A 22146-nucleotide genomic window follows, 5' to 3' on the forward strand; every position below is an offset into this window, starting at 1 on the left:
TACTATAGAATGAATGTAAAACTAATGTTCTCCCATGTAAACGATCACATAATTCACAAGAAAACATTAAAAAAAAAAAGAAGCAGCTGAATGAACCCCAAACAGATAAATCCCCAAAGAAAATCACCAAGACATAAAATAATCAAACTTTCTAAAATCAAAAACAAGAGTCCCGAGAGCAGCTTGGAAAAAACAAAAAGTTACCTAAAAAGGACCACCAGTAAGACTAAGCTCTAATTTCTCAGCAGGAACCATGCAGGCAAGAAGGCGACGGAATGAAAGAAAAAAATTGCCAACCACGAGTGATATACGCAGCAAAGCTGTCAAAATTAGGGTATTTATTTCCTGATAACATCAATGAAAAACAAATAACTGGATTATAAAATATTACCGGAAGGACACCGATCAGAAAGCAAGGCAAAAATGCACATATAAGAGAAAAGGTGTATGGCATGAAAACAGACCTGGATGATTGAACTTCTCTGGATAATGGAAATTCTAAAAGCAAGAATGGCACTTATAGAGATAATAATGAAAGTCAGAGAATTTCCCAATACTGGACAAACTTCAGCATTTATTTAAAAGAACTCGTTGAATGGAGTTCTGGTATGACACCTAGGATATGTACTGTACTGTTAACCGAAAAGTCAATGATTCAAACCTTCCGAGGCTGATCCTCTGAAGCCCTAAACAGGCTCACTATGTTTCGGAGCTGACTCGTCTTAACAACAACAATCAAATGCTAAGGCAGAAATTTTCCTTAAAGAGATCTCTACTTTACAGAGATGCCATGACATTTTTAGAATCCCAATAGTTGAGAACACAGTTGTACAAATTTCCAGGCAAAAGCAGACTGACTAAAATGAAAGAAAGTCAGACTTAGCCATTAGACTTCCATCTGAATTTGTGTGTCAAAAGACAATACTACTATGCATCCAAAAGGAGACATTAAGATACTATATTTAGCATCTCAAACTACATTGGAAGGACAGTTCAAGACAGGAAGTCTCAAAAGGTATTCATGTACTCAAAGTGGTGTTGGTGGTTATGTGCTGTGGAGCTGATTCCAATTCATAGTGACCCTATATAGGGTTTCTAAGGCTGCAAATCTTTACGGGAGCAGAAAGCTTCATCTTTCAAACTACTGGTAGTTTCGAACTACTGATCTTGAGGTTAGCCTAACACCTAGCCACTACCAAAGCAATGTAGTCTAAAAAATTATTACTCAAGGAAGCATGCTTGAGAAAATTAATTTCAAAAAAGGAACTCAATTTAAGTGGGAAACAAAGTAAACCACATCACATTTATTTCACTGCTTTTTATAAAAAGATTTAAAATTGCTAATAACATATGATTTATGCTACAGATGAAAAACCCTAAATATTAGGAAATTGAACCAACAGTGTATTAAGAGTAGCATCACATAATAAAAACAAAATGCTTATTCTAGGGCTAAAATTACACTAATAAAGTAAATGGGGGAGATCTTGTAGTATCCTTCAGATTTTAAAAGTTCTCCCGGAAACAAAGAGGGTAGAGTATTAAAAGACATTAACTTTAAAAAGGTAAAATTGTAGAGGGGGATAAAACACCCCAAACTGTAACATGTACTCTTGATAAATACAAGCAAACTCACCCTAGTAAATGAGAAGGACTTTTGTTAGCATAAGGGCACTAATCACCAGGAACCATTAGCACATGTGACACAGTAGAACACTAGAAGTAAAAAAGCCCTTAAAACACACACCAAACCCACTACCAATGATTCAATTCTCACTTATGGTGACTCTAAACAGGATTTCTGAAACTGCAAATCTTTATGGGAGCAGACAGCCTCTTTCTCTAAATATGTTGGTGAGTTTGATATTCCCACCTTGTGGTTAGCAGCCTAACATCTAACCCACAGCATCAGCAAGGCTTTATTGAGCAGTAAAAAGGCAAACACTATTCTAAAGGTTCTAACAAACGCAGTAAGAAAACACACACTTATATATACACACACAAAAAAATATGATATTAAGAGCTGTTTCTTCAGTTTTGACTCAAAGCAACCCTTTATAAAGTTTTTCCAATGAGCAGTTGGTGGGTTTGAACCATTCAACTTGCAATAAACAGTCCAGTACTTATCCTTCAGTTCTCCCCGCCCCCCCCCCATCACACACAATAGGCATTCAAACAGTTCATGATGACAATGGAATTAAAAGAAAAATAAATGGACAGATTTGATTATGTAAGATGAAAGCTATGTGGCTTCCAGCAAGATGAAGAACTAGGCAGAAGTACTACACAGACCCTTTACAACAAAGATATGAGGGACCAAATGAAACAGACACAGTAAAGGTTAGATAAGTGGACTGAGTGATTGCCGGGAGGAGAAGCTGAGCAGGGACAGTGAGAGAGCGACTGACTTGGTGACTATCCAGCCTGATGCAGCACCACCATCTTGAACTCTTGTGAGCAGCTTTGGTGATGACCTGGCAGAGCCGATTAACGTAAGAGATAGAAAAGGTGTGATTTCTTCTTTTTCCCCCAGACTCCTCAGGTGACCAGAGATGTGGTCAGCTCCCACCATTATTCCCCCAACCAATACTGCTCTCTGGGAAATCGGAGCCAGTGGTTGTGAGCCACACCAGTGTGAGGCAGGAATAGGCTGCTCCACTTTGGTGCCTGGATTCAGGTAGGTTTGGCTCAGATCTACAGAACCTGCAGAGCAGCCACACCAGCATTGCTGTTGCTGTGTGATGTTGAGTCAATTCTAACCCCTAACAACCCTACGTAGGGTTTCTGAGAAGCAACTGATAAGCTTGAACCAACCTTGAGGTTCAAACCATCCTTGTGGTCATGCACTTATCCTACAGTGTCATACAAGGACTCCACCAAATGATTGAATAGGGCCATACAAATTGGGTGTATGCTGGAATTAGTTAGTTTTGCCATCCCACTAAGTTTAAAAGGAGCCATCTCAGAAGAAGGAACAGGGGACCCCAGAACCATTGTTGTTGTTGTTAAGTGCCATTGAGTCAGTTCCTACCCATATGGATCCTGTATAGGGTTTCCAAGGGGCAGCTGGTGAGCTTGAACTACCAACCTCACAGTTCAAACCAACTTTGCAGTCCAGCACATTAACCCACAGCACCACACCAGGGCTCATTAGAACAGCTGAAACCCTCCTAAGCAGCCACCCTGCCCCTAGCTGCCCTGTGGTCCTGAATGACACTGAAATCAGCACCATCAAGTACATCCACGAACGACTTCCGGATTGAGCTCTCTGAACATTGGAAACACACCTAGGTCTACAGGAACTCCACTGTCATGTTCCTCTAGCAGTCAACTCATGAGCTCCTTGGCTGACAAAGCCCCCCCCTCCCCAATAGTTTTCTCCTCTCCAGACCCATCAGCTGCACTGTTTTTTTTTTGGGGGCGGGGGAAGGGGGTTGGTTTTTCCTTCAGTTGTTTTTTGTTTATTCTTGTTTATTCTTTCTTCTTCTCTCCACTCCCTTAAAATTTATTGTTTTTCCTCCTTTTCTTCTGTTTCAACATTTCCCCTCCTCTTCTTTACTACTCCCTACTTCTTTCTGTTTTCATCTTCCCTCTCCGTTTTAAAAAAAATTTGTTTTAATTTTATTTTCTCTTATCTTCGTGTCCCTCTTGTATCTTTTTACCTATCATCCTCTTTTTCTCTGGTTGCTGCCTGTTTTATTGCTGTTTTCTCCTTTATTATTTTACCTTTTCACTGCAGTTGCTTGTTTTTGTTTCCTTGTGTGTGTGTGTGGGGGGGGGTGTCTCTTCTTTCTCACATCACAGGAAACTGAAATCATGTCCATATAGTCCAGCCACAACCACACCCTCTTGCAGCTCCACTCACAGGGCAAGAGCTAATACTAATTTCTATACCACCTGACCAATGATAAGACAGCAGCCAACACCAGCCAAGACCACCACAAACTGAGAAGTATGAACAGCAAATGGAGAATAGTGTACATACTTCTATTCTCTAATTACACCCACAGGAGATAGGCTGTGAAAACCTAAGAACACATCAACATACAATAATCAATTAAACACAAGTGCATCAAGCCCACAATGTCCCAGAGTACAATTTAACCTCATACGAAAAAACAATAGAAAATGGCTCAAACAAATGGCCAAGATGAATAGCCAGAATGTTTCTGAGGAAGAAAACATAATGGAACTAACTGAAAAAGAATTTAAAAATATGATACCTAGGTGTATCTACAGAGGACAGACAGAAAGATCTGGGGAAGCAAGGAGAACATAGGGGAAAAAAAAAAAAAACCAGAAAAAATGCAAATTTGGAAACAATACAAAATCTACAAATAGAAATCCAGAAGATTACTACTAAGATTTTAAAAGCAGACAAAACATGGCTGAGGCAAAGGAGTAAATTTAAAGAAATGGATACCCCAATTAGTGAGCTTAGAGATAAATCTCTCAATACTAGTATGCTAGAAGAACAATCAGAAAAATTAATGGGAAAAAAAATCTAAAGAAAGCCTAAGAGTCAGGCGAATCACCATAAAGAGGAATAACTTACTGTTGGTCAGAATTCCAGAACAAATGCACAGAGAAAACTGTAGAAGAGTTGTTCGAAGAAAATTTTCCTAACATTGTGAAAGACGAGAAGATAAGCATACAAGAAGCTGAATGAACCCCAAACAAGGTAGACCCTAAAAGAAAATCAAGACACAACATAATCAAACTTTCCAAAACCAAAGACAGGAATCCAGAGAGTAGCTCGGGAACAATGAAAAGTTACCTTCAGCATTCAGCATTATAGCATCCTGAACCAAAAAGACTAAACTCTGATTTCTCAGTAGAAACCATGTAGGAAAGAAGGCAATGGGATGACATACACGAAAATCTGAAAGAAAAAACTGCCAACCAAAAATCATATACCCAGGAAAGTTGTCCCTCAAGTACAATAGTGAAATTAGGATATTTCCAGATATACAGAAACTAAACAATTTGTAATAACCACACCAGCTTTACAAAAAATACAAAAGATGTTCTTTGGACTGAGAACCAACAACAGCAAACAACGTAAGATTAACATACATGACAACTCAATCCAAACATGCATGCGTCCAAAGTAAAACAAACCTAGAAGACCGAAAATAGGGAAACGTATCAATTTATAATGAAGCCAAGTACAAAGCAAAATGAGGGTATAGTGTAGACACAGAATTTCAAAACACAAGTTAATCAAATAGATTTCAAAATAAAACTGAGAGAAAAAAAATAAATTACAGGATAACCATAAAGAAAATTAATGTGGCACTGTGGGTTAATGCACCATACTGCAAAGCTATTTGAACTACAAGGTCAGTGGTTCAAGCTCACTAGCTGCTCCTCAGAAACCCTATACAGGGTCACTATGGGTTGGGACCGACTGGATGGCACTTTAACAACATATCAAAATAAAAAAGAGTAAAATTGCAAAGATTTACTGAACATAAAAACAACAGAAATGAAAAGGAAACCCACAAGCAAAATGAACTCAAAGCAGAAAATTACATAGAAAAAACCAGCAGCACCACACACACACCACAGCAAAATGACAAAATCAATTGATATCTATTGATAATTACAATGAATGTAAATGTATTAAATGCACCAGTCAAGAGGCAGAGAGTAGCCAAAGGGGTCATAACAGGATCCCTCAGTATCTGTATACTAAAGCACAACAGCAAAAAGAGGGGGACAGCCTAAATGCTCATCAAGAAGATTGGTTAAACAAACATCAGTACATACACACAATGGAATACGACTCAACACTGAAGAATAACGATGAATCTGCAAAACACCTCACAACATGGATGAACCTGGAGGACATTGGTAGTGGTGGTAGTGGTTATATGCCATGGAGTCGGTTCCAACTCACAGCCACTTGTATAGGATTTCCGAGGCTGTAAATCTTTACAGGAGCAGAAAGTCTCATCTTCCCCCTATGAAACTGCTGGTAGTTTTGAACTGCTGACCATGAGATTAGCAGTTCGACTTGTAATCCCTATGCCACCAGAACTCCTTTAGAGGACGTTATGCTGAGTGAAAAATCAGTCAATTACAAAAGGACAAATATTATATAAGACCACTGCTGTAAAAAGAAGAGGTTTTCTCGATAAAAGAAACATTTTATGATGGTTATGGGGATTGTTGTTGTTGTTAAGTACTGTCGAGTCAGTTCCAACCCACAGCAACCCAGTCAATATAGGGTTTCCGAGGAGCAACTGGTGAGCTTCAACCACCAACCTTGCGGTTCAAACCACTTTGCAGCCTGACGCATTAACCCACAGCACCACATCAGGACTCTGGTTATGGGGGTAGGGGAGCGAAAAATATTCGGACTAAAGGGTAGGCACACGTTAGCATGGGAGATGGGGGTAGGCCATATACAAGAGGGAGGAAGAGATGAAGAGGAAGATGAAGGTAGCAGGAAACACGGGGGCATGCAAGAGTCAAAGTAAACAGAACTAAATACTGTTAAGTGATGGTACATGGAGGTGATTGCTATCATTTAAATGAAGCAAATAATATAATTTATTGAATGTGAAACATAATCTGCTCTGTAAAGCCTTCATTCAATTGACAATAAAAAGTTTAAAGAAGAAAAAGACAAAAGGTATTTACATAGCAAAACCATGTAAAATCAAAAGGGACATTTACCTGGGGACAAGGTTCAGAGGGGTTGGGGCAGATGAAATGTAAATAGGAACCACAGGGAGGAAGTTGGATGAGTCTTGTTACATAGAGGGGATGAATGGATTGTCATCAATGATATGAAACAAAATGTGTGATTTAATGGATGTAAAACAGATGACCTGCTCTGTAAACCTTTATTCAATTCACAATAAAAAGTTTATTCTCCCAGTTGGTAGCTTATCTCTTTATTTTTCTTATAAAGTCTTTTGATGAACAAAAGTCCTTAATTTTCATAAGATTCCATTTATTTAGACTTTTCTATTTGTGCTTTTATTATATTAGATTATCCATTGTCAAAAGCTAGGTTTGAAAGCACTGTCCTTGCTTTCTCAATTAAAAAAAAAAGCTCATCAACAACATAGCCAAGTATTAGTGCTTTTATTAACAAATGATAAAACCACAATCTTTTTAGTTGTTTAGTAAACTTGGCACAACCTTTTAAAGAGAGTAATAGATAACAATTCCACAAACTCAAATCTAAGAACTGTTTCTAAAGAGTAAATTTACATGCATACGTATAAAGGGCTGTTATGGAGTATAGGACTAGTTTTTTAAGTAATGGCTAAAAACCCAAATGTCTATCAACGAGGGATATGTTATCATGGCACATGCACAATGGTCCATCCATGTAGTGATTAAAAAAAAATGTGGCAGAGCTATGTATGGACAAAGAACAATGTCCTGACAAAACTATTAACAGTGCTTTTTCTCTGGTGAGATGGAATTACTGGGGAATTTTCACATTGCCTGTTATTTTTACCTTTTTTAAAATAATGTACACGCATTATGACACATATGTACACAAAAAAGTTTGTTATAAAAATATCTTAACAATGCCTTTTAATATCTTTACTTGTCAAAGAAAAATACGCCTTAAATTATAAAAATGTTCTCTCCTTCCCTTTAATGAGAAAAAAAACAAAACAAAACTCATTTCCACACTTACATTAGCTGGCTGATCTCAACAGGAACATCTGGGTCTTCACTGAGTTCCAATCTATTACTCCTGTAGGTCGAACCAACACTCAATCCATGAATTAATAATAATGAGGCAGAAAGAATTTTCCTCCTCACATTGCCAAGGAAACCTCTCAGCCACAAGTCAAACACAGGACGTGCTTCTAAAACATCTCCCAACTACGGGGAGATTAAGTCCATTCCAGTAACCTTGTCAGACTGGAGACAGCTAGAGTTAGTTATCTCCTCAAAAACAAAAACAAAAACCAAAAAACAACAAAAAAGTTCATTTCAAAATGAACTCGAGAGTCAAAGGGCTATTTAAAAAAAAAAAAAAAAGAAAAAGAAAAAAGATCCATCTTCCATAGCCGAACAATATAATTTAAAAAGAAAATAGTAAAAGAAAAAAATTTTAAAACACCAAAATTCAATAAGATCCAATTTCTGGTCTTCAAGATTTCTTCACCTATTAAGAAAAAAACAGAAACCTTCCCCCATCTTTATTATCTGTATAATAAAAGCATATTGGTACGTAAAAATATAGTGTTTTATGTATATAATATTCATATACATAGATACAAACTGGCTTACACACACACACACACACACACACACAATTGTGTAGAAATAAAATATTTGGGTATGTTTTGCCTTTTAAAATACACTATAAAAGATTTGGGTTCATTATAAAAATAGTGAACATACTCTTATCAAACGATGGTGAATTAATGTTACACGTTACATGTTAAATTTTGCCCAGCCCATAAAACAAAGATGAAGTGTATCTTGACACATACATGAATGTGTACAATATGGATGAACGTATACATCCTGCTCCTCAGGGTGTGTTTAACCAAAAAAGATAGAAATGTATAGTTACAGAATAACTATAGAATGGTGCAGCAAGTTGTAGAAGGCAGAGCAGCATTATAGCCATCCTGAACCAGCACTGTAACACAGAAAATGTTTCTCGAAGGGAATACTTTTTCTTCTTTTATATAAACACTGGCCCGCCCTACAAAGGCTTGCTTATGCAGCCTATTGCCAAAATTCTTTTATTACTAACGACTACAACTAAAGATGTTGTAATCACTCATTCATTTCTGTTAGTAAAGGGTAAACTTTTGGAGTTGAAATTTCTTTTCACAATGGTACATTTACCATTTTAGAATTAAAAAAAAAAAAAAAAAAAAGACAAAAAGCTACTTTGATACATAGAAATGAGTTTTAAATTTTGTAACCAGCCCAGTAACCAAACAATTCTGATTCTCATGTAATAAACACTACATAATTTCTAGGCTAAATCTTGCCAAATACTATCCAAGACAAAACTAAAGTCAAAAATCAAAAAAAAAAAAAAAGTGGACACCTTTTACTCACACTTAATACTAGTCAATTTTCCAGGAATTTTTTGGGCAGGGAATATCCCCAAATCTAAAATGAAAAAAAGGAAAAATTGGGATCTTACATTAGTTATTCAGTCTGAAACTTTTTAATAGACTTTCACTAAAAGCCATCATTTTCAGGCTTCCCACTCACTTGCTGAACAAAGTGGAAAGTGATCTTAAAGATCATTCAGTGTCCTCATTTCACCAGTGAGGCAAGATCTCCAATACATGAAAATATTCACTGCTTTTTTTAGTTAAAAATACAGTGGCCAAAACAATCTCAAAGTTAGCCAAGAATACAGTACTAAGGGTCATTCAATATATTAAAAAAAAAAAAAAAAAAAAAAAAAGAGGACATTTAAAATCATTTAAAGTTAGAGAACTAGTCATTGGGAAATGCATACTGGATTTGTCAAAGAATATTCATGGGGCTTTCATTCTAATTCCCATTCAATTCTTCCCATCTTTTATAAGCTTCTTTTTATATGTCATTTACCATTAACTATTTAACTCTACCTATACAATTTTTTTTAACACTACTGCATAAAAGTTAAAATGGAATAAATGTAAGTTTCTTCGTTGTTTTCCAAAGTTTCCCAGTTTTATACAGACCCAATCCTAAAATAAATACAAGGGGTAACTCTTATCATCCGAGTTGAAATTACAAAGCTGACCAGTATGAGGAGGCATTTGGAAATTTCCAAATATAAAACAATTTCATGGATTTTGTTTTTGCTGAAGTTGTGGGTAAGCACTAGCATATGAAAAACAAACAAGTCGATTGCCACTGAGTTGATTCTAGCTCATAGCAATCCTATAGGACAGAGTGGAACTTCTCTACAGAATTTTCAAGGCTGTCATTTTTAAGGAAATAGACTGCCACAACTTTTCCCCACAGAGCGGCTGGTGGGTTCAAGCCACCTACCCATTCAGTTAGCAGATTTATTCTCATTCTATCAGTTTAGGGTAATCACACTCCCCATACAAGGGATATTTTAACTTCACACCAATTACTAACTGTTCAGTCTACCAGCCAGAAATATATCTAAGGCCTTTCAATGCTGCACTTTTTAATCCAGTTAAAAATATCTTTTCTCCCTCAACTGATAAAAACAAAATTTCGAGTGTTAGCTCTATTGAATGACTACTGGGAAATCTGCAATCTTCATTTTAGTAACTTATACTGCATCTGAGCAATCTTCAGTCCTTTTTTGTTTTCAGTTTTCCCCAGATTGGTTTTTATAGATTAAGTAATTAGATTAAAGACTGTAACAAATATAGCAATCAGGATACAGTAACATAGTAATAAGTTGCTAATTTTAAATGGAGAAAAAAAAGAGTTAAGATAATATTTCTTTTTCACTGCTTTGAACAATTTCATTCTCAGGATCCCAACTCAGAATCAATGTAGAATAATCATAGTTAACATTTTTCAAGTTCATTTTTAAAAACATCAGCTGTTCTATATTGTCAAAGTCCAGGCTCATGATCTGCTTTGGATGAAAGTGGCTATTTGTGGTAAAGATACATTCAGACTGCCAACTACACATGGGGCAGCTTAGGTACTGAATGGCAACTTGGGTCAAAGCTGGCCATATGCTCATCTTCTTCTGCCAGTAAATCAAAGGGTCATCATCTCCTGAGATTTCTGAATACTTCTCTTTGAAGTATTCATCCACTACTGCTATAGCGGAAGGAAACATGAAGCTTTTGCTTCCAATGGCAACAGTATCTGTGGCTGAGCTATCAATGGGGCCTGAACTGGAGGGGCCTTCTTTTGTTGATGAGGTAAATGAATTGGCTCCTCCTGTAGCTGAGGCACCAGAAGCTTCTGAAGTTGCAATATGGCAGACCTCTGGTGAAGATGCCATATAATTACAAACCTCTTCTGCAAGGATCTGCTTATACGTTTCTAAATCAGCACCTTGAGGAAAAAAGTCTTCCAAACTGTTTTTAAAGCAAGGATCTAACAAAGTAGCCAAGATACAGGGCTTGGATTTGAACATGGCACTCAGTAAACTGTTAGTTTCAAGTTTCAGAGCTAAACTGTCCACCAGATTGAGGGCTTGAGTAATACCTCTGACTCGAAAATCTTCTCTGAGTTTCTGAAGGGAAAGGAGCAGATGATGTATTAAGGGTAGCACCTGATTCAATCCTGTGGTCTGCACACTCACTTTCTGAGTGGCCTCCTCAAATGGCTTAAGAATATCACACACATAAGTCATAAGAGCCCACTGAAGGGAGGTGAGCACCACTCCACTGGCTCGGCCAAGACTATGGTGAACTGAGTAGCAATGTTCTAACAGCCACCTTAACATGTAAAAGGTAGAGATCCAATGGCCAGTTTCATCCTGCTTCAAATTCTTCCATGGAAGCTGGTGATCATTTTGGAACTCTTGCAGAATCTGACGAGCCTTGACTGAATGACTAAAATGATGGCAGGTTTTTCTAGCAGCCACTAACATATTCTCAATGCTTTTGTGCTCACAGAAAAAGTCCTGAATGACTACATTTAAGCAATGCAGGAAGCAGGGCACATGGGTAAACCCACCATCTTTAATTGCATTTACCACACTAGAAGAATGGTCAGAAACAATGAAGCTAGGGATAAGAAAATTTGGAGAAAGCCATAAACCAATCTGGTCATTTAATTCTTGTAAAACGTTGGTTATCAAACAATCTTTGGCCAAACCTGTAACACAAAGCACTGCCCATTTTCTCAAATTTGGGATCCTGCCATTATTATTAGAAGGTACAGTTTCCAAAGAGACCCAGTGTACGGTCACAATGAAATAGTCAGTGGATGGGTCGTGGGTCCATATGTCAACAGTCAGATGAATCTTTTGGCTTTGTACATTCTCCAAAGTTAAGAAAATTTTTTCTCTGACCCAGTCATATAACTGAGGTACAGCCTTAGTGAAAAAGTAAGTCTCTGACGGCAACCTGTAATCAGGGGCCACAATCTGCATGAATCTCTGAAAGGCTGGAGTTGAGAAATAGTTGTAAGGATGCATATCCTCTACAATCATCTGGATAATTGCTTGACTAATTTGACTTGAGGCTGAATTTTCACAATATGGTCTTTCCCTCTCCTGCACATTTATCAGACTGTCTTGCTCCGTCACAGTCATGGGACTCTCCAATCTTCTATTTTCAACTTCTAACACTGGAGGTTCATCTGAATCAGAGTCACTGAGATCCTCAGCTGTTAAATCTTGGCTGCTTGTAGACTTCTCTCCATGAAGAGGTTCACTCAAGAGATCACTTCTATCAGTCTCAGCCTCATCTAATCCACTTCCTACAGCACCATTATCTTTGTTGGCAACAGCCCAATGGATGGGATGTGTGGCCTGTAGGTGTCGTTGAAGTGTTGAAGTTCCTAAATGAGACCCTGGCCTCCCCCGGCTCACACTTCTTTTACATATATTACACACAGCTCTTGAGATGTGCTGAGGATCAGTGTAAAAAAAATTCCAAACTGCAGATGTCTTGGCTCTTGTTCCAGGAATTAAGGCATGCTTGACAATGTTACTTTTGATGAGAAATCTCCCTCTCTCTGCCCTCAGGGCATCAGATGCTAATTTATCTCGCTTCTTACTCATTCTATTATCATCTAAAGGATCAGTAGGGATATATTCAAAACTTCCATTGCTTCCAGAAGAGGGAGATAAAGGCACATCCAAGGTAAAATCCTCCTCCCCACTAGTGACTCCAAATTTGTTGGCCCTGGTCCAGTGGGGTGAATGCCTTGCCTGCAGATGCCGTTGAAGAGTAGATGTACCAAGATGGCTGCCTGGTTTGCCCCTGCTGACACTTTTTTCACAGAGATTACAAATAGCTCGCCAGGTGTATTGTGGGTCAACATGAAAGAAATGCCACACAATGGAGGTCTTGGCTCTTGTGCTAGGTAGATAGATCTGTTTTTCTATATTGCTTTCAAAAAGACTTTCTTCATCCTGCTCAGGGGCACTGGAAGCTAACAAAGCAGGAGCATCTGTAACAGGCCTCCCAGAACCCAAATCCTTACTGAATTTTTTGGCAAGGAGCAATTTTTTTCGGCGCCTTTTTCCTTTAATCCGCAAACCCTTCTTTCTTTTCTTTTTAGTGGGTAATTTTGCCTCTTTATCAATTCCTTCAGCCACCATCTTTCCCTCTACCACATCTTCTTCGTCAGTATGAGAATTAATAGGAACACATCCCAGAATCCCAGCACCACTAAAAGTGCTGCATCTTCTGCCAGAAGAGACCGAGGAAATGGGCACATTTAAGGTACATACACTCATTCTCTTTATGTCTCCAAAACTTGTACCAGAATCTTGTAGTAGGTTTACTACTCCAGCAGAAATACAGCTGTTGCTCTCTACTTAGGTTACCGTTTCTCCAATTTCTATGGGGAGTCAAGTTCCCTTTGGTCCAATGACTTCCAAGCCAGGTTATTTTTGGAGGAAAAGTGACAGCAATGGAGAACATTCCCAAACTCTTTCTTAGAGGGCTTCAAGATCCCTTCCAACTTCCTGAGTTCTGAATTCAAACAGTCCAATCTCCTCATGTTATAGAAAAAAAAACTGAGGCCCACTTCCCCAGAGTCATGTAGTTGGTCAAAAGCAGCAAGAAGCCAGGTCTTCCAAATCCTAGGTCTATGTTCTTTCTGTTTCATCAAGAACTGCTGTCTGCCCTCAGCTCTTTAAATGCATATTTTATGATGCCTCATGACAACAACTTTGATTTCTCTTAATTCCGAAACGAAGTATTTTCAGGAAATTTCATTTAAACAAAAACATAGTGCATCATTTTAACAGTCATCGTTTAGGATTGTGATTAGCCAACAAAACCCAGTAAAAGTCAATTCTGCAAAGTTAAAGCAGACTCCACATACTGGTCACTGACAGCAAACGCCAGCTGAGGCACTTCTGCTCTAGTCAAACGCAATACAAGTTTTAAACATGTGGATGGCTGAAAAATGGCCCTGAAAATACACTGATAAAACAAGGTGGCAAACTGCATTTCTATGCTACTGTTTGCATCAAAAATTAATGCAACTTTTAGGTTTCAGACATTTTTAGACTGGAGCAGCTTTAAAGGCTGTAAATAAGTAACTCACAAGTTACTCTATAGGAGCAGCGAAAACTGAAACATGAGCTCTAAACCACTTCCATTCCTGCTTGGTTGATCCCTCCCCTGCCCCCAGCGTCTACATACCCTAAAAAGCATCTCTATCACTAGCTCCACAGCTTCCTTCTCAAGGTTCTGAACCAAGGGCTGCAAGATGCGAATATAAATTTTCCCCATAGGATTCCGCACCGATTATGGGAATTTGGGGGAGGGGGGGGGTTCTTCATTTACTGTTTCATCAATCCTACAAGGAGAACGGAAGTGTCCCTGTGGCTCTCGACTCCGATGGTGAGGGCTGGGGGTGGGGGTGAAATTAGGTTAGGGAAGGGGTGTAGAATACCGGAATAAGATCGGTAGATTTCTGAATGTACTGGGATCCTGGAGAGGAACGAGAGTAAGTAAATTCAGTTCCTGGCACTCATTATGATTTAGGTAATGTGGGGGGGCCCTGAAAGCGATCAGTTTCTCTCTGGGAGTCTGGAGACCCGCCTGCCTCCGTGGGCGGCGCGGGGATCCTACAACTTTGGCTGCCACCGGATGTGGGGGAGGGGAGGAAGGTGGGCTGGGAACCGAGCAGGCGCCGTGGGAGTGGGGTGGGTGGGGATGAGAGTGGGGGCGGGGGAGTGAGAAAAGTGAGCGGGAGCCCCGGGCTCTCAGCCCGCCCCGGCGAGGGCAGTAGCCGGGAGGTGGGGAGCGGGGGTCGTTACGGCGGGACTGAAAGACCCACTCTGACTTCCCCGACTAGGCCGCGACCCAGGGGCGAGGGGAGGCCGCTGCCACTCCCCTCGCCCTCTCCCCACCTCCCCGGCCCCAAGCCACCCGGGAATTAAAAAATGGGTCTAGTTACCAGAGAACAGAACTTTACCGAACCGACGACACTATCCCCGACTCCCGGTTGCTGCCACGTCTTTCTTCTTTCTTAGCCGCTGCCACCCGCCGTCCTCGCAGCAACAACACCAGCAGAAACCCAAGACTGCCAGCGTCAAAGATGGCGCCTGGCTACAGGTTCAGCTCTGAGACCCAGCCAATAAAAGTGCCAGCACGACGCAAAGAACAAGGATTCTGGGAGATGTAGTTTGCTCTATGAGGCGATGTTTAAGATGGCTTCCTTCAGTTTCCGGGTCACGTGAGAACGGAGGCGCTAGATCGTGGGGTTACTTCTTTTCCAGGGAATGCATATTTAGGAAGTTACCTGTTTCTTGAAAACTTTTGATAAAAGTTTTTTCTTTTTTTAAAAATCAAATGGAGTAACAAATGTGAAAGGCCGCCACAGGTGTATCTACCAGACAGCAGGCGGCCAGTTTATTCCTACCAAACTTATTTGAATATGTAAATTATTCAAACCGGGTATAAATGTAATTTAGAAACAAATTCTATGTTTCCCATGCAGTGTTGAAGGATTTGTACATTTATTTTCATTTGAAGAATTTAGGCTTTGGTAGGGAAGTCTTTTATATAAGTACAAAGTAATTTATGCTTATTAAAAATTTTTAATTCATGAAGCATGGGGAAAAGGGAGTAAAAAGATCAATAGTCGTCGCCCCGCTTCATTTTAAACATTTTCTTGTATTGTTTCATTTGAATATTTTTACTTTTCTGATCAAAAAAGTAAGTGATTTCACAAATTAAAATAATACAGAAATATTTAAATCTCTACTGATCACACCCCTGAGAAGAAACCTTTTATTTAATATATGTCCTAACTGTTTCGTATGTAAATATACATACTACACTGATATAGTAAGAGCACAAGATCACCCTGCTTGTCAGTGGCTCTGCAGAAGTTGCTTGTTGTTGTTAAGTACCGTGGAGTCGATTCAGATTCTTAGTGACCTTGTACAGAGTTTCCAAGACTGTAAATCTTTACGGGAGCAGAAGGCCTCATCTTTCTCTCGGGGAACAGCTGGTAGATTCCAACTGCTGACCTTGCGATTCGCAGCCCATTCTTAACCACTAAGCTACCAGAGCTCCTTGCAGAAGTTTAGGTGGCAACATTTTACCTAACTTGGATAAAAGATACAGTTAGATATTAAGAAAAGGATACGCGATGATAAACTAGACAGGATTCGGTAAAAGCCCGTTGTCATCGAGTCGACTCACAGCTACCCTATAGGATTCCAGGCACCTTTTATTTCCTCTTGGGTTTTGTGAAGCTAGTTGTCAGCTTAGTATGAGAGAGTCCAAGCCAAGGCTTGGATATCTGGAGAGCTATCAAATCTGAAGGGTCCTACCTCACACTTGGACTTTTATCTCCTTTCAGTGTGAAAAGTCTCAACATTAGAATTCTAATCCCAATTCCTGCTTTACAAGACAATACCCTGTGATTGCCATGCCAACCAGACTTAATAAACAGATCCTGGAAACCTAAAGGAGCACTGATAGTGCAGTGGTTTAAGTATTGAGGTTGTTAGCGGAAACTGGTTCAAACCCACCAGCCATTCCATGAGAGAAAGATGAGATGGTCTGTTTCTGTTAAGATTTCCAGACTTGGAAACTGTACTGAACAGTTTTATTCTGTCCTATAGGATCAACTCCTGGTGTGGCACTGTAGGATCAGCACTAGACTGCAACCACAAGTCGGTAGTTCAAGCTCCCCAGCTGCTCCACAGAAACCCTATACAGGGTCACTATGAGTTGGAACAGACTGCAGCACTTAACAGCATAGGATCCATAAGAATCAACTCAGCAGTGGGTGTGGTAACCCAGCCCATAAGGGTTTTCACTTTATGGGACAGATTACCTAATAAATATGTTGTTCGCTACAGATTAGTATGTAAGCACAAGTAAGCTTGTGTTTATTTTATTGTGTAATGGCACTGATCAAACCTAAGATAGATACCATTGATTGTAAGATGCGCTATTATTTTGTGAGAAAAGCCTGCCATTTAAACACTGACAGGTCATTGGTTGGAGCTGTTAAAATTTGAAAAGATGTTATGGATTGAATTTGATCCCCCCAAAATATGTGCTCTAATTTTTAGTACAAACCCACCAGCCGCTCTGAGGGAGAATGATAAGACTTTCTGTTCCTGTAAAGATTTCCATCCTCCGAAACCCTATACAGGATCCCTATGGTTTGGAATCAACTTGATGACAGTGGGTTTTGGGGGTTCACACTTGCAGTTATAATCACATTTCAGAATGATTTGCCTGTGCTATGTTGATAAGACAGGATTTGTGTAGAGTGTGTCTTGAGTCAATCTTGTTTGAGATATAAAAGAGATTAAACAAGTTTAAGAGAAGCAGAAATGGAGAAGAGAGATGCTAAACCAAATGAAGATTGCTCAGGAGCAGAAATTCAAGGGCGGAAGTACCTTCCTACAGAACTGACAAAGATGGAAAGCCTTCCCTAGAACTAGCATCCTGAATTCAGACTTTCAGCCTCCTAAACTAGTATGGTGCCATAGGATAAGCACTGAACCTCAAGGTCGGTTTGAACAGCAAGGTCTACAGTTCAAACTCACCAGCCGCTCCTCAGAAACTCTATGTGGGTCCCTATGAGTTGAAACGGACTCAACGACACTTTACAACAAACTTTTAGCAAATAAATTTCTGTTGATGAAAACTATTGGTGCACTCTTTTATATAGCAGCACGAGGTAAGGCAGTTCTGAATCTTTGAATGAAATACAGTGCTTATATACCCATTGTTGTAAGTTGATTCTGACTCAAAAAGACCCTGTAGGATACAGTAGAACTACCCTACATGGTCACCAAGGCTGTAAAATCTTTCTAGAAGCTGACTGCCACATCTTTCTCTTATGGAGCAGCTGGTAGGTTCCAAACACTGATCTTTTGGTGAGTGGCCAAGGGCTTAACCATTGTACCAGCAGAATTCAATATAGTGTTTATAAGCCTTCAAATTGTTTTTAACAACTCCCATCCCATTGCGAAACTGTTTCCAGTTTACTTAACCTCCCTGTTATTTATAGAAATAATATCTCAGGTTCCATTAGGCTCTCCCAAGGGAAAAGAGATATTTCATAAGATTATAGGAACATTAAAAAGGGCAGAAGTTAAAAGCTTAGGACTGTGGAAAAGAGGAACAACTAGTTAGAATACCCTATGAAAACCAGGTAAAAATGCACATGGGGACCTCCTCCCCCACATATATACAGAATTCTTGGGGCTGGAAGGGTTTGCCCTTTCTTTGTTACAAGGATATCTAGGAATCTCTGGGTGGTGCAAACAACACCCTCAATTGCTAACCAAAAAGTTGCAGGTGTAAGTCCATCCAGAGGCAAATCAGAAGAAAGACTTGGTGATTTACTTATAACAAATCAGCTATTAAAAATTTTATGTAAATGTGAAGGCAATATACTACAAGAATGAGGTTGGCAGAGGAAAGATGAAGGTAGAAGGAGGAATGCAAGAGTTAAAGTGAGTAGAGGAAAATACTGTTAACTGATGGTCCAGGGAGAAGGAAGATTGCAATCATAGTCATGAAATGAAGTGTATGATTTATTCAATGTAAAACTGATGATTTGCTCTGTAACCATTCAATTCATAGTAAAAAGTTAAAAAAAAAATCCTATGAATTCCATTCGTGAAAAAAACTCAGTAAAATAACAACAGAAGGGAAATTCCTTAACACAATTAAGGGCATATATAAAAAACCAACAACCAATCTTATTTTTGATGGAGGGAAACTGTAAACATTCCCCTCGTGAACAGGAATCAGACAAAGATACCCTTTATCACCACTCCTATTTTATGTATTTCTGGAAGGCTTAGCCAGAGCTATTGGGCAAGAAAAGGAAACCAAAGGCATTCAAATTGGCAAAGAAGGAATTTACAGTTATTATGATCCTATGCATAGAAAATCCTAAGGACTCAGCAAGAAAATGATTAGAACTCATTGAAAGATTCAGCAAAGTGGCAGGGTATAAGATCAATGTGCAAAAATCAGCTAGACTCCTTTATACTAAAAAATAGAGCTCTGAAAAGGAAATCAAGAAAACAAGACCCTTTGCAATGGCCTGAGACCAGCAAAACTAGATGGTGTTCAGCTACAACTACCTGACAGTTCTAATTAGGGTCACAATAGAAGGTCCTGGACAGAGTGGAAGAAAACATAGAACAAATTATTTAAAAGGCCACACGTACTGATGTGTTAGAGACTAGTGGGATCTCCAAAACTATGTATGGCCCTGAGATACTCTTCACCTGGAACTGAATCATTCCCAGAGACCACCTTTCAGCCAAAGAATGTTAAGTGCCCTTGAGTTGGTTCAACCTTGTGGTTCAGTGCTTATCCTACAGTGCCACATCCCAAACTATTGTTGTTGTAGTTGTTAAGACAAGCCTATAAACTGCACAGTAACACCTATGAGGAATGTGCTTCTTGGAGCAATCAACTATAAGGGGCTAAAAGGACAGTATTTGCCCTAAAACAAAGCTTAGAAGGCAGGAAGATGCAGGAAACAAGGAGCACTGAATATAGGGAACCCAGAGAGGAAACAGAAAGAGTGCTGTTACATTGAGGAGATTGCCACAGTTGTCATGAAATAAAATGTGTATAAATTGTTGAATGGGAAATAAATTTGCTTTGTAAACTTTCATCAAAACCACAATATAATGCTCCCCCAAAAAATGGTAGAGGGAAAGTCAGAAATAGAAGGATATAGTTATTTTTTTAGGTGCCACTGAGTGGATACAGACTTAGAACGACCCAACGCACAACAAAACAAACAAAACACTGCCCAGTCCTGCGCCAACCTCCACAATCTTTGTTATGCCTGAGCCCGTTGTTACTGAGCTAGTCCATCTTGGTGGGGGGTCTTCCTCTTTTTCACTGACCCTCCACTTTACCAAGCATGATGTCCTTCTCCAGGTATGGGTTCCACCTGATAATGTCTGAAGTCTGACAAAGTCTCACCATCCTGGCTTCCAAGGAGCACTTTGGCTGTATTTCTTCCAACACTGATTGGTTTGTTCTTCTAGCAGCCCATGATACTTTCAATATTCTCCAATACCATAACTCAAATGTATCAATTCTTCTGTGGTCTTCCTTATTCACCATCCAACTTTTTCATGCATATGATGTTATTTGAAAATACCACGGTTTGGGTCAGGCACATCTTAGTTTTTAAATTGACATTTTTAATCTTAAACACTTTAAAGAGGTCTTGTGCAGCAAATTTGTCTAATGCAATAGGCAATATGTCGTTTGATTTCTTAACTGCTGCTTCCATGAGTGTTGATACTTGATCCAAGCAAAATGAAGTTTTTGACAACTTTTGACAATTTATCCTGATACTATTTATTGGTCTAGTAGTGAGGCTCTTTGTTTTCCTTACATTGAGGTGCAACCCATACTGAAAGTTGAGGTCTTTGATCTGCATCAGTTAAGTATTTTAAGTCCTCTTTGCTTTCAGCAAGCAAGGTTGTACCATCTGCATATTAAAGGTTTTAATGAGTGTTCCTTCAATCCTGACACCACATCTTCATATAATCCAGTTTCTAGGATTATGTGCTCAGCATACAGATTGGATAAATATGGTGGAAGAATGCAACCCTGGTTCATACCTTTCCCAATTTTAAAACCTTCAGTGTTCCCTTGTTCTGTTTAAACATCTGTCCTTTGTCTAATGTACAAGTTCCTCATGAGCACATGTTTATATTATTAAGTGTTCTGGAATATTCATGTTCCACAATGTAGTCCATAGTTTGTCATAATCCACACAATCAAAAAAGCCTGTTTGTACTCTAGATTCATGGAAAGAGAGGGACTGAGAGCTGGTGACCAGGAGGCAGACTTACAGAATGTGCATGCCCTTTGGTTATGTAAACTATTACATATGCATGAATGTTTTTTTAAAAAAGAGAGCTAAAATGAACAGAGAGAAATACTGTTAACTGATGGTACATGGAGGGGATTATAATCAGTAATGAAACAAAGTATGTGATTTGCTGAATGTAAACTGATGATCTGCCCTGTAACTTTCACTCAATTCACAATAAAAACTTTAAAAAAAAAATGCCTTTGCATACTCAATAAAGCACAGGTAAACATCTTTCTGGTATTCTCTGCTTTCAGCCAAGGTCCATATGACATCAACAATGGTATCCCTTGTTCCATGTCTCCGTTTGACTCCGGCTTGAACCTCTGAAAGTTCTTTTACAGAATGTACTGTTACAGCCATTTTATAATTATTATTTTTTAAAGGTGTTTATTATGGATTGAGTGAAAGTTTACAGGGCATATCATCAGTTTTACAGTCAACAAATTTTATATACCCTGTTTCATTACATTGATTATAATCCCCTCCATGTACCATCAATTAACAGTATTTCTCTCTATCCACTTTGTTGTTGATGTTGTTGTTAAGTGCCGTCGAGTCGGTTCCGACCCATAGCGACCCTGTACAGGGTCTCCAAGGGTGTAAATCTTTACGGGAGTAGAAAGAGCCTGATCTTTCTCCTGCAGAGCAGCTGGTAGTTTCGAACCGCTGACCTTAAGGTTTGCAGTCCGATTCGTAACCACTATGCTACCAGAGCTCCTCTCTCTATATCCACTTTAGCTTTTTAAAAAACAAACAAAAAAACCCGACTCAGGCATATATAATAATTTACATCTTCAAAGGGCACATTCTGCAAGTCTGCTCCTAGCCACCAGTTCTTAGTCCTTCACTTCCTAGTCCATGAATCTAGAGTACTCAGCTGCTCCAGGTCTCCATGTCCCCATTTCTGCCTCCATCTCTGGCACTGCTGCTTCTCTGGATAAGGTCCTGCATTCTGCTTGTGCGTTCCTCTCTTCATGGTCCCAGGGTCCTCTGTATCTGGACTGTAAGATTAACCAGTCCCCTTTTTTTTGTTACAAAACTTCTACCTTTACAATTGTGACAGTCGCAATTAGTCATGATAACAATTATTCACTATTGAATTTTACAAATCGTATCCCCATCTCTTTTCACCAGACCCATCTAGACAAGATGATAGCTATTCAGTGGGGAATATTTCTTTCCCCC

The 22146-nt window shown here is 39.1% G+C and overlaps 1 protein-coding gene across 1 annotated transcript; it reads right to left on the reverse strand.

The window, feature by feature from the left end:
* Positions 1-10405: 10405 nt before the first annotated feature.
* ZBED6 (zinc finger, BED-type containing 6) lies at positions 10406-13348 on the reverse strand. Its single transcript, XM_006834107.1, has one exon. It carries the CDS (start codon positions 13346-13348, stop codon positions 10406-10408), a length of 2943 nt encoding a protein of 980 aa, XP_006834170.1.
* Between the last annotated feature and the right edge of the window lie 8798 nt (positions 13349-22146).

This window comes from Chrysochloris asiatica, unplaced genomic scaffold (assembly GCF_000296735.1).
Source record: "Chrysochloris asiatica unplaced genomic scaffold, ChrAsi1.0 scaffold00009, whole genome shotgun sequence".
Lineage (NCBI taxonomy): Eukaryota > Metazoa > Chordata > Mammalia > Afrosoricida > Chrysochloridae > Chrysochloris > Chrysochloris asiatica.

What these genes read in the sequence shown, in the direction of transcription:
- ZBED6 (XM_006834107.1), bottom strand. Translation starts at nt 13,348, where the DNA reads ATGAGTGTATGTACCTTAAATGTGCCCATTTCCTCGGTCTCTTCTGGC.